Here is a 13,120-nt window from a genome sequence, read left to right as displayed (position 1 = left end):
CTCCTCCCTCTCTAGGTCGGTAGCCGGAGCGGCGGCGGCGGGGGACGCGGCCCGGCGCTGCAGGTACCTGCCCTGCCCTCGCGCGGGGCCCGGGAGCGGGCGGCGGGGGCACCGGCTCGGGGAGCGTCGCTTTCCCCATGCCAAGGAAATACGTGTCCGGGGACGAGCCTAGCGCGGACCGCAGCGGGAAGCACCGTGTTCCCGGGGGGGGGGGGGGTGGCGCGTAGGGAGGCGCCTCTGGGGAAGAGCGAGCCCGTCCTGGAGTTTGGCGTGATCTTCCGCCCTTTCAAGGGGGAAAAAAAAAAAGAAAAAAAGAAAAGGTTTGGGGAGCTCAGCGGTGTGCGGAGGCAAGTCACCGATTTCTGCTTTCGGTTTCTGGCGGTGCGACTCTCCTCGTCTGCCCGCGGAGCGCTGGGGGAAGCGGCTGCAATCGTCCTGCCCGTCGGCAGCGCAGCACAGTGCTGTCCTGGCACGGGCGCTTTAACCGCATTTACACCGTAGTGCCCCACGCAATACCCAGTTACACGTGGAAGAAAGCGCGCTSGCGGGTAGCCTGCCTTCATCAGCTCCAAGGGAAAAAATAAAAAAAAAGAATAGTTCACTAAGGCCTGAAATTCCTTGAAGATATTTCACGATGTTCTGTTGCTACAGCTGAGATTTGCTAAGGGCTGTTGCCTCACAAAATTAGTCTTTTTACCCTGGGAATTGGACAAGTCAGGCAGCACTGCGTACGGGATAACTGTAGGAAACTTGCGGCTCCGCTTCCTGTAGGTTCGTACAGAATGATGCTACTGTTTCTGAACTCTCAGTGGTCCCTTGTTTCTGGAGGTTTTTGAAATCCTCTTGTAGATTTAGCATGTCATATACTGGAAGATATACTCAAATAGCAAGGAGATTTTCTGATTGCTGTCAACATTCAAGTCTCAGAATTATATCTGATCACCAAATTGAAACAACCCTGATTATTAGCAGATACGTTTAAAATGTTCTTCTTTGAACCCTTTTTTTATGTATTAATTCATTTACACTAGGTATGACTCCATTTCCTGTTGTGTACACGTAGCTAATATTTCATGCCCCAAGAGAGCAGTATTTACTTTTATCTATAAACCTCAAAGCTTCCTTTTGAGCTTTATGTGGTGTTTTTAATAGTTGTGAGGTATAAGTTTTACTTTGTTTTGGTTTTTTTTATCTCACCAAATCTTGCATCATTTAGTCTCCTGTGATTTCTTCACTTCATGCAATCCTGCCAGAGAACAGGGATTGCAGGAACAGTGTTTCATCAAGAATTGGTGTAGTCTTATAAATTCTTACAAGAACTGTTGAAAAACAAAAAATTGATATTTGTTTTATGGAAGATCCACTGTTCTTCATTCCAAATACTATCAAACAAGAACAAATTTCCTAAAAGAGTGATCTTTCAAAGAAGAAGACAAGAAACAAGACTTCCTATGTTCCCCAGGTATTCAAAGCAGAGAGCGGAGAAGGGATAATTTGTGTAACGAGGGGCCGTATGGAAGTTTGTCTCTGATGTAATAAAAAAAAAAAAAACTTCAAGGCAATGTAAACCGATGAGTTAGATCCAGTGTTGCAGATATATGAAAGCTTATCCAGTCCTTTCTGCTATAAAGGACAATTTAGTTGAAATTATAGTTACTTCTATTGAGACAGCAGCTTGTCCTGTGTTCATATTCCTACAAACTGGGGAGTGTCTTAGAGGAACTGCTGTTACTGCTGTTGAACTGTAACACTTGTGAGGGATATATGATAGACACAGAAGGCTAAGAGGGGTATTTTTTTTTTTTTATGTCTGAAGGGTGCTTCTGTCTCATGTTAAATTCATTTTTTATGAAAGCTATTTAGACATTAAAGTACATCAAGAGCCAAAAGCTAAAGGAACTTCATTGTATTTGGTAAAGAAAATCTTTGAGAAGTTTTAATGTGGAAGCAAGACTYAGGGCTGATAAGCAATATTTCCATGGTTTAATTTTAAATTCCAGAGAAGTAGTGTGGAAGCTTCTTGCTCTTTAAGATACTGATTTGAGAGAATCCGTATTGTATCACTTCTACTTAATATTCAAACTACATCAAATTCTGAAGAAGATACTGCACAGTGAGGAATAAGCTTGATTTCTTGAGTTGAAACTTCCTATGGATTTGAGTATTTTAACTAGGATGAAACATAACCTCAGATTAAACACACTTCATATCATTACTTTAGACCCTGCTAACTTGCATACAAAAAAATTAAAAAATTATCATTTGTTTTTTCTTTCCTTGCTGCTTTTCCTTAGGTGTGCCAAAATGTCAGAAAGATCAGATATTCTTCACTTCAAATTTGACAATTATGGGGATTCGATGTTACAGAAAATGAACAAACTAAGGGAAGAAAACAAATTTTGTGATGTCGTGGTCCATATAGATGACATTGAAGTTCATGGGCATAAAATTGTATTTGCTGCTGGCTCTCCCTTCTTAAGAGATCAGTTCTTATTAAATGACTCTAGAGAGGTAAAAATCTCCATACTGCAAAGTTCGGAAGTGGGGAGGCAGTTGCTTTTATCCTGTTACAGTGGCATTCTGGAGTTTCCTGAAATGGAGCTGGTAAACTACTTGACTGCTGCAAGCTTTCTGCAGATGAGCCATATTGTTGAACGATGTACGCAGGCACTCTGGAAGTTTATAAAACCGAAGCAGCCGTTGGAGAGCAAGGAGGAGTGTGAACAGCAAAGTGACTCTTCTGAGTTGAAGGAACATCAAGGAGATGAAGACTCTCTGCAACAAGATTCACCTTGTATTCAGCCTTCAGAAGACAGTATGGATATGGAGGACAGTGATATTCAGATCATCAAGGTGGAGTCTATTGGGGAGGTAACAGAAGTTAGAAATAAGAAGGATCAGAACCAGTTTATTTCTTCTGAACAAACTGCGTTGCATTCATCAGAACCTCAACACTTTCTAATCAACTCCACTGTTGAAAACAGAGCAAGCGAAATAGAGCAAAACCACCTCCACAACTATGCCCTTTCGTATGCTGGCAGCGATAACATCATTCTGGCCTCTAAAGATATGTTTGGGCCTAACAACCGAGGTATAGACAAAGGTCTCCAATGGCACCATCAGTGTCCAAAGTGCACAAGAGTATTTCGGCATCTGGAAAACTATGCTAATCATTTAAAAATGCATAAACTATTTATGTGTCTTCTCTGTGGCAAGACATTCACTCAGAAAGGCAATCTCCACCGGCATATGAGAGTACATGCAGGCATCAAACCTTTCCAATGTAAGATCTGTGGGAAAACATTCTCTCAGAAATGTTCCTTACAGGACCATCTCAACCTGCACAGTGGGGACAAGCCCCATAAATGTAACTACTGTGACATGGTTTTTGCGCATAAACCTGTTCTGAGGAAACATCTTAAACAGCTGCATGGTAAAAATAGCTTTGACAATGCCAATGAAAGAAACGTTCAAGATATAACAGTGGACTTCGATTCATTCACATGTAGCACTGCTACAGACAGTAAGGTCTGTCAGCAAGCTGATGCAAACCAGGTACTGGATGCAGGGAAACTGCCTCAGGCTGTGCTGAGTTTAAGAAACGATAGTACCTGCGTCAACTAAGCAATTAAAAACAGCCCTTTGTAGGGATCGTGAGTGAGAGGAGCAAACAGTTGGTTTGGGCTCTTACCTAAACTAGTGGTATGCTCTGAAAGGCTACGTTTGGATGGAGGGTTGGATTGCAAAACCTGGCAGGTCTTCAGCCATCGTTCGTAGTCTTGATATCTTCTGTGAATAACAATCTTCCTTCAGGTTTCTGTCTGTGTCTCTACTGTGGATTATGGGGTTAATTGCTTCATTTCTCTCTGATTAGGAGACTCAAGACTAACACCTTTTGAAAGACTGTTGCTGTGGGCTGCAAGTAAACCATCTGCTGTACAGTTAGAGGCCTCTCTGTGTCTGGGCAGATGGAGGAAAGAGCAAAGAGGACAAGTCTGTGAGATAACCCAGTTTTGTTTTGATTTTTTTTTTTTTTTAAGCACTGGATAACTGAAAGCACTCCATATAGTTAAATGCTAATTTGTTTTAAACTTACCTGTTAAAAGTTATCTTTCTCTGATCTTACTCCTAGACCCCTACAGTTAAAATGAAGTATTTTTGTGTCACTTTTTGCCCTTTCTAAACTACTTCAAGAARCTCCTGTTGTCACTGAACACTATCTTAAAAGCTCTCAGGGTTTTTAACCTAGATATGCATTATAAAAAGATAAAGCCCTGAATGCTTTAGCAGGGTTAGTCAGTCATTGCATAGAACTGTTTGGGAATAAATTACAGCTCTGGAATGCATGAGGCTGGCTGCCGAGAGTCCAGGTATGACCTATTTCTTACGCTGTCATACCGAGGAAGGGCACTTACCACTGTTTGTACTGAGACAAGCTAAAAACTTCAAAACTAGAAAGTATTGTCTATCTTTCATAAATTTTGCTTCATATAAGCAAACAACAATTGTTACTTTCATAATTCGTTTTAGAGCAAAGCTGGAGTGGAAAAATACTGCTTTTTGACACTGTGAAAAGAATCTGTTTTAAAAGCTGCAAGGTATAACTCCATGCTTTTTGTTCTTTTTTTCCCCCCCTTAGTTCTTGTGCATCTGTCCTTGATACCTAATAAGGGCCACATATCAGTAAACTTGGAAAAAAAAAAACAGACAAAAATACATGCCGTGAGAACATTAATGTAAAGATTTTTGATTTCCTGGACATTCAAAGAATGCCTTTTTTTTTTTTTTAAAGTGACCTACAGAGTTCAAGACCATTAGTGTTTTACAAAGCCTAGGATGAGGTATAGGTAGCACAATTTCTATAGGTTAATATATCAGCTATTGACTGTACTCAGCAATACCTCTTATAAACCGCCTTAAACATCAAACATAGCGGGAATGGCATGGTAATTGGGATTCTGGGATTATACTGTATTACTTCTTAAAAGTGCCGTGGAATTATCCGCATCCCAATCGGGCTGAAAGAAACTAGTTTCTCATCTGAAGAACACCATTCCCAGTAAAACAGCACTCTTACTATATTGAAGTGTAGCATAGACTAATAATCAAATGGCTAATCCTCAGTAGGGAATTGCTGTTCATATTTGGAATAAGTATCTCTTCCAATGCAGCTCTTTTCCACAAGGTTTGCCATGAGGCTGAGATTATGCTTCCTACTAAATGTAATACTGTTTGTGTGTTTGAAAGGGGGGCGGGGGGAGGGAGGGAAGGGATAAGGCTGCTATTGTATGGTTAAAAATGCTAAACAGGTATGACCAAAGGTGTGTTAGAGCAAAAAATGTTTTGTATGTAACTATCAAAAGTTGGTCTTGATCTTCAGATATGTGTATATAGAAACCACAAGTTCCTTATTGCAGACATTACACTGATGGGCTGTAAAAAGTGTTAATCTTGCAAAACATTTTCAGAAATCCACATACCCTCAAGTAGAAAAAGGAAAGTGATTCTGTGAATCAGTTTTCGCAATTGAGTTTTATACTACTGTACTTGACTGTTACATGGACTGTTAGATGGATAGCTATGAAGTAAGCAATGGAAATGGAGTCAGGGCATTACACCTTTCAAGTTGTAGCAAATATACTTAGGTCTAAAAATTTAACTATTTGGATTTTTTTTTATTATTATTATTATTATTCAGGTTCCTGGGGCAGAAAATAGGTTTGCATGGGAAGAAAAACTGTTTTAAGTAACCTGCTTTCAGAATCATTTTGAGCTAAGTGAGACCGTGGTAGTTACATCTGACACTTGTATTCTGACTTCAGGCAGAATCTTCTGTGTAGTTCAGACATTTTGATAATATATTATTCATTATATGGAAACACGTTATAGCTCTAACATCAAAAAGAAGATAGATGTGGAGAATAAGAGCTTGCAGAGCCAGGTCAACATGCTGTAAGGGACTAGTGAACGCTTTAACTGTATTTCAATATGGACATGATAAAGAAAATGGTCTTCTGCCAGAGAAAGGAATAAAACTGTACAAATGCTAGAAAAAGTGGCAACAAAATGGACAGTATTGAGAGCTTTGTCTATCTGGGAAGTTCCTCATGGAGTTATGAAGCTGCAAAGAGAATACAGCATATTGAAGTAGCCATGGGTGAACTGAAGCTGATGTGAAGAGACAAGGGGTTCTCCTATGAAACAAAAAATGGTTTGGTCAAGATATATAATAGGTTTTGAATCCACTTGGTGCTGTGGTGACGTCAACTTTTGAGAAGGCTGAGACTACTGGCCTTTCAGATAAAAGGTGGCTTGTGGTCATTTGGTGAGACCATGGCAGAAATAAATAGGAAAAAGGAGAAATGCAGAAGACTGCTTCTTCAATGACAATGGATGTATCTGTTGGATGAAGAGTGACTTCTTACTGATGTCTGTGCTTGTGACCTGGCAAAAGGTTGCAGAGCAAAAGATTTATGCAGGAGGTGGCTATGTGACTCCAGAAGCACTGGAGGTCTAAGATGGCAATATGCTGGTGGCACAATACAAAGTACACTGGTGGTAGAGTTTATGTAAAATCTGTCCCTTTATGGAGCAAACAAGTAAAGAATAGAGAAGAGGTATTAGGGGAAAAAACCATCTGGCTAATACCTCTTGTCTGAATTATGGATTAAAATGGAGTGAGGATTATTATAAATCGAATATCCAGAGGCAGCTTGATTATAGAATAAGATGAACTTAATTGTCCACGTATGTACAATTCTGTCTTTGATGCAACGTTATGATTAGTGAAAGACTAGATCCATTGGTTGTTGCTACTGATGCTACATACTCGGCTGAGGACTATGGCAGTTATCATAATCTGTGTGTTGATGTGTAGAATACTATTTGCTGGTAAGTGGATAGTCTCACAGTTTAATGTGCTGTAAAACTTCCTGCATATCCTAAAAATAGCTGAAGACTATTACAAAAATACTTCAATAACTCCTTGAATATATTTTAGGGTTTTTTATTATTTTGGCCTTCTATTTATTTATTTGATATAGGAGAATTCTTAGAACAGTTAGATTTGCCAGAGGTTTAGGCTTACCGCCTTTCTGGATGGTTGGTAGCTCGTGTAGCATGCGTTCCCAGAGAAAATGATGCAGCTACACAGCCTCCTATATAGATCAGGGATGAGTCTTTCCTTAATTTATTTTTCTTTTAGAAGAAACGTTTTGCAATTTAGTAACTGATGTAACGGAAATGTCAGTCTTTCTCCCTTAGCTTTTTGGCAAAACTTAGCTAGCTGCCGCTGAAATAATGTAAAAATGGATTGCGTGGGGCTGGTTTTGGTTCTGGAGTCACGGGGAGGAGGACAGGCGAGGCGGAAGAAGCGGAATGCGAGGCAAGCGGAGCGTGTTAAAATCTAAAGTCGTGTTAAATCTTGATTTAAAAAAAAAATGGAGGGGAGGGGAAAAAAAAAAAAGTTGGCTCTTGGTAAAGGTTGAGAAGGTAGAAGGAAGTTCGTTTTTTTTTTTTCTTTCCCGCGGGGATCGTGCAGAGTACAGACGGAGCATCAGCTACCTCTTGAGTGCCGAGGCAGGAGTCCTTTCCCCGAGCGCTTTCACCAAAGCAGGCGGGCGGGGGCTCGTCCCCGCAGCGCCGGGGGGGGGCGGCGGGCCGGGGGGGGGGGCGCCCGCTCCCTCCCTCCTTCCTTCCCTCCTTCCTTCCCTCCCTCCTTCCTTCCCTCCCTCCTTCCTTCCCTCCTTCCTTCCTTCCCTCCGCTGTAGCAGCGCCAAGCGCTCAATAAACGTGCTGCTAACTCTGCTCTCGCCTCTCATTTCCCGGCGGGGGGGAGCGGGGGGGAGCGGGCGCCCCCGGAAGGCGGCGGCGGCGGCGGCGGTGTTTCCGGGGCGGGCGCGGGGAGCGCTGCCGGGGCGCGGCGGAGCGGTGCGGAGCGGTGCGGAGCGGTGCGGAGCGGAGGGAGCCCCGGGTGGCGGCGGCGGCGGGTGCGCGGCCATGGCCTGCGACTCGGAGGTGCTGCGCTTCCAGTTCGCGCAGCAGGGCGACGCGGTGCTGCAGCGCATGAACCTGCTGCGGCAGCAGAACCTCTTCTGCGACGTCTCCGTCTACATCAACGACACCGAGTTCGCCGGCCACAAGGTGATCTTGGCCGCCTGCTCCGCCTTCATGCGCGACCAGTTCCTGCTCACGCAGTCGCGGCAGGTGCGCATCAGCATCCTGCAGAGCGCCGAGGTGGGCAGGAAGCTGCTGCTCTCCTGCTACACCGGCGCGCTGGAGGTCAAGAAGAAGGAGCTGCTCAAGTACCTCACCGCCGCCAGCTATCTGCAGATGGTGCACATCGTGGAGAAGTGCACCGAAGCGCTCTCCAAGTACCTGGAAATCGACGCGGCCGTGGAGAGCGGCGAGCGCCACGCGGAGAGGTGCCACTCTTCGGACGCCGACCTGAGACGCAGGGATGATGCTTTGGATAAGGACTGTGAAATAATTGAGATCGCCGAAGATAGCCCGGTGAATTTAGAGTACGCCGTTAAGCGGGAGAAGGGGGATAGCTCGCGGCCTGCGGCGCAGAGCTTAATGTCAGAAAGAAAGGACACCAAAACCCCAGAAATATCCACAGTTGAAATAGGTTATAAGGATGATGAAATTTGTATCTTCAGAATGGATTCTATGAGTGCAGCTAACGTAGAAAATGATCATTTTCCTCAGCCTTGCACTTCCTCTAAAACAAGCTTATATTTTCCAGAAACCCAGCACTCTTTGATAAATTCTACGGTTGAAAGCAGAAATACAGAAATGTCAGGAAATCACTTTCAGGCTTTTGTCAATGATAATCCCGAAGGAACTTCTAGTGTGACGAATGGGTTTCAAAGTCTGGATGATCCTGGTAATTCATGGCGGCACCAATGCCCAAAGTGTCCAAGGGGGTTTCTGCATCTTGAGAACTACCTTAGGCATCTGAAAATGCACAAACTCTTCTTGTGTTTGCAGTGTGGCAAAACATTTACGCAAAAAAAGAATCTCAACAGACACATCCGGGGGCACATGGGTATCCGCCCCTTCCAGTGCATGGTGTGCTTGAAGACGTTTACTGCCAAAAGTACGCTCCAGGACCACTTGAATATACACAGCGGTGACCGGCCCTACAAATGTCACTGTTGTGACATGGACTTTAAACACAAGTCTGCTCTTAAAAAACACCTGACTTCTGTTCATGGAAGGAGTAGCAGTGAAAAAACAAACTTGAGCAGTATTACAAAAGTTAAAATAGACTATGATTAATAGATGGGCAGATGTGGAGCCAGGCTCCACCAGACGCTCCTGTCTAGTGATATTCTAGATGTTCAACAGATCCCCCCTTAATAGAGAGAAGCACAAACATGTGATGGATGATCAAAGACAGGCCTCGCTAGTAGTAAACTTTCCTGTTTTATTAAGGCTGCTATTGGTGTAAGTGTTCAGAAGCTGTTTAGTAGTTGAAAGTAAACCACAAAATATAAGAAATGATTTTATGCTTCTCTTGTACTATCCCTGATGTGGATATGTGTTCCACTTTCCCCCCCCCCCATCGGGTTTTGTGCTCTGCTGTTTTGAGGGCAGGTGCTGCCAATTTTCAAAGTATTGTTGATATTGCAATAAGCTGAAGCCTGAGCCGTGATTTTCCTGATCCATAATGGCTAAGGAAAGGGGACATTTATATTTATTCAATCACCTGTACCCATTTCATGTATCATTTCATGGTGAAATCAGCTCTGTACTTGACCAAATTTTGCTGATTCTTTCAACAAAAAGAAAGCATATTGTCTTACTCAAGTCTGTGATATTTAAGAAACAAGCAAACAAACTATAGTTAAGGAAGCTTTTAAGTTGCCTTGTACAAATAGAGAATTGGTAAAAGACAAAAGCAAACATTATTGCTTTGCAATTCATTTTTAACTGGATAGTCTCATTAGAAGGACTTGCATTCAGTTTTATGAATGAGTTGTGAATTTTTCTAAACTTCCTTCTTCTGATCACATTTCTTCTGTCATGCTGGTGTTTAGCACCCTTATTTGACTAATTCTAAGTTAGTCCCGTTTGCTGAGGTGTATTGTTACATTTGTCTTCTTTTTTTTAATATAAATTTTAGAGATATACACTAATGTGAAAACTTGAACTGTGCGCTGTTATGTAATAGCGGTTTCTATATTCATTTTGAAAACCATCCTTTGTAACTTAAAAGGAAGAGTTTAGACATAGCGGTTTTCTCATACTCTAATTCTGTGATACAGTAAAACAGTACTGTGCGTGCTTGGGTAGGTATGTTTGTACTTTGTCAAGGGTCATTTCAGTTTCATCACAAGCATCGAAAGCCCCGTGACTCAGAATCTTTATCTTGTACCTGGTTTTGACTGTTATATGTTACTTCCGCTTAATGTGATATGAATGAACTGTCAATTCAGTTGTTATTATGAGTAATGCTACTTACATTAGATTCTGTCCGATTAGCAGAAGCAGTAGTTCTTAATCTTGTCTGTATCACGTACTTTGCCTCAAGTTTCAGGAGTGCTGTTGTAAAGTTCTAGCTCTGAGCGCTTGAGCTGCAGAAGTCTGGCACTTGTGCTGCATAATCTGGCTGTTTTCAAAATATAAGACAACAGTTTTAATGTCAGTTAATGGGTTTAACTTATTTTCCATGCATGTATCTGTGAGTGCATCAGGCATTGGTGTTTTATTCATCAGCTCCTTGAGGGTTTGGGTACGTACAGTACATACTGTGCTGTTTCCTGTTATTATCTGTAATAGGAATGGTCAGCTCTGCCAGTGTTACTACTGTCTTATCTATTGGAAGCATCAATTGAAGAGTTTTAAACTTGTTTCAGGATGGATTTTTAAGCTCTTCATTTGATATCCTTCAGTACTTTATTAATAAATGCATATTATTTGGATTGCAGTGATATTTGCAGGCCCCAGTTCAGACTAGGGTTGGTTGTGTATGCCTTTCTCAAAAAACACGTAGTCTAGATAGACAAGTAGTATGTTCTGTTACGAATCTGAAGCTGAGTGAGCCACTAGTGCTGTATTTTTCCAAAAATTCACAAAAAAAAGCTTGACTTTACAGGTACAGTTGACTTCTGAAGGACTCCTTCATTGTACTGATTCATCGGAAAGGCATGCATGCAAAGCCTGCATACCAGTGTGTCCCTATGAATAGTGACAAAAATGACACACCCAGGGTAGTAGGTAGTGTAACTGTGAATTAAAATTACCTATTGAACCCAGTGCTTTAAGCATAAGGCCCAACCTTTCACAGTCTCTACTCTTATGTTGTATTACAAGTTGATCATCTGCTTTATTTTGGTGATTTCAGCTATGGTAACTGTCATACTAATGTTTGGGAATCATCTTGTTTATGGTGCGACTGCCTCACATTTTGGAACAATTGCATTTCACAGTGCTTGCTTTTGTTTGKGATCATCAGTCAATGTTTACAGCCTTTTTGACCTTGTGATTAGCACTGAGTTTGCTTGTATTTCACAAAATACCATTAATTTCCATTTCTTAATTGCGTCAAAATTAAGAGTCTGACTTTCAAAAGCATGCTAATATCATGCACTTGCAATTCCTGTATTTACAGATGTTAACTTGGGTATACGTACAGGTTTGTATGTAGCTTTTCATTTCATCACTTATTCAAAATAAAGTCCTTCATCTTTGAAGGAGGGAAAAAGTTTGTTTCCCTGCCCCTATTCTTTTTACACTGGGCTGCTGTTACTGTAGTTCAATAAATAAATGTATTGTGCAGTTATGGGACAGGTTTGGTTTAACTGTGCTTAAATTTGTTCAGCTACTATGCATTTTTGGTAAGTGCATGGTTCTCATTGATAGCGCTTCAAATGGTCGTTCCTTGGGTTTTGTTTGACCAATTCTTATAGGTGTACGCATGAAAGTTTCCCTGTGTGACAAGGGAAATAGAGGCTGATCTTTTGAAGTGCATCTTCTGTGGGAGCAGGATTGCTAGTTTTTTTCTGCTGTTGTACTGCATGTAAACATGAGAGGGAGATGTGTTGTGTGCTGGGCCATCCGCATGTTCTGTTCCGTGGCTAGAATGTCTTCTTGATAAGCTTTGTTATCAAAAACTGATTGTGTGCACGTTCACATAAAACGTGTTTCCTCTCTCCTTTCCTTACATGTAACCACTTGTCTAGTCATAACATAATAAATGTAAGTAAGACATTATTTTAGAATCACATATGCTTTCTTCTAACTTCAGTAAAATAATTTTGTGCATACTTTAATATTTAATATTTTGACTAGATAGGGTGAGTAAAAAAAATGCAAACAAAATATGGTGTTCAGCTGGCAGTCATTGAGTAATGTGTTTTTTCATCCCTTCAAAAGGGTTGTATCAGCAGTTATTAGACAGATGAATGATTTATCCTAAAAGATCACAACTCCACACTGTGTCAGCCTTGATTAAAAACCGTTTTTGAGCCTTTTCATGATGCAGGGACCAGAGAAACGAAGCGATGCCGCCCCTGGGCCTTTCTCCATGGTGGCCTGCGATAAAGAAGCAACCCAGGAACTACCAGCGAGGTCTCTGTAGCCCTGCGACCCAGGCCGACCGCTGCTGTCCTCACCTCGCCTCGGTGAGCCCTGCCAAGGCCTTTTTTCTTTTGGGGGATTTACGTGGCACCTTCGCCTCTCGCCGGGCCTGGCTGCCGTGGCGGGCGGCGTCTGTTCCCCTCTTCATTTTGAGCACTGAAAATACTAAAATTACTAATAAAAAAAATTTTTTTAAGTGGAAAATATATAAATAATGAAAACAGTACAGTGCTGGGGGGGGGGCCGTGGCCGCCCCCGGGCCTGCGGCCCGCTAAGGCGGGGGGGAGCGCGCGGCGGCGCGGGCTTGTCTGCCACGCCGCCTCTATGGTAGCTCCTCACTGCGCTTCGCGAGGCGGCGGGCCGCCTCCGAGGGCGCGTCTGCGCCCGCCCTATCGATGGTAGTCCTCCAGCCGCGGCGCCCACAATGCCCCGGGGCGGCCGTTGGCGGCGGCGGCGGTCACGTGGGGAGCGCGCAGGGCGCGGCGGCGGGTGGGTCTCGCGAGAGCGGCGCGGAGGGGCGGGGCTCGCGGCTGTC

General features: G+C 42.8%; 2 protein-coding genes across 5 annotated transcripts; both read left to right on the top strand.

Annotated features, from left to right (window-relative positions):
- On the top strand, positions 1-7,465 carry ZBTB26 (zinc finger and BTB domain containing 26). 4 transcript variants are annotated; one of them, XM_026062098.1, is made up of 3 exons: positions 1-63; positions 1,217-1,462; positions 2,295-7,465. In XM_026062098.1, the coding sequence occupies exons 2-3, from the start codon at positions 1,452-1,454 to the stop codon at positions 3,622-3,624; spliced, it is 1,341 nt and encodes a 446-aa protein (XP_025917883.1). In that variant the 5' UTR covers positions 1-63; positions 1,217-1,451; the 3' UTR covers positions 3,625-7,465. The 4 variants fall into 4 exon arrangements, with proteins under 4 accessions (XP_025917883.1, XP_025917884.1, XP_025917885.1 ...); XM_026062099.1 differs by lacking the exon at positions 1,217-1,462 and having other exon boundaries at positions 7-63; XM_026062100.1 differs by lacking the exons at positions 1-63; positions 1,217-1,462 and having other exon boundaries at positions 1,491-3,283; positions 3,875-7,465.
- A 473-nt stretch (positions 7,466-7,938) lies between these two features.
- On the top strand, positions 7,939-10,462 carry ZBTB6 (zinc finger and BTB domain containing 6). Its single transcript, XM_026062101.1, has one exon. It carries the CDS (start codon positions 7,999-8,001, stop codon positions 9,280-9,282), a length of 1,284 nt encoding a protein of 427 aa, XP_025917886.1. The 5' UTR covers positions 7,939-7,998; the 3' UTR covers positions 9,283-10,462.
- Positions 10,463-13,120: the final 2,658 nt, after the last annotated feature.

Source organism: Apteryx rowi, unplaced genomic scaffold, assembly GCF_003343035.1.
Source record: "Apteryx rowi isolate R43461 unplaced genomic scaffold, aptRow1 scaffold_19, whole genome shotgun sequence".
NCBI classification, from domain to species: domain Eukaryota; kingdom Metazoa; phylum Chordata; class Aves; order Apterygiformes; family Apterygidae; genus Apteryx; species Apteryx rowi.
The sequence above is the reverse complement of the archived record's forward strand: the minus strand, read 5'-3'. Positions and strand labels throughout refer to the sequence as shown.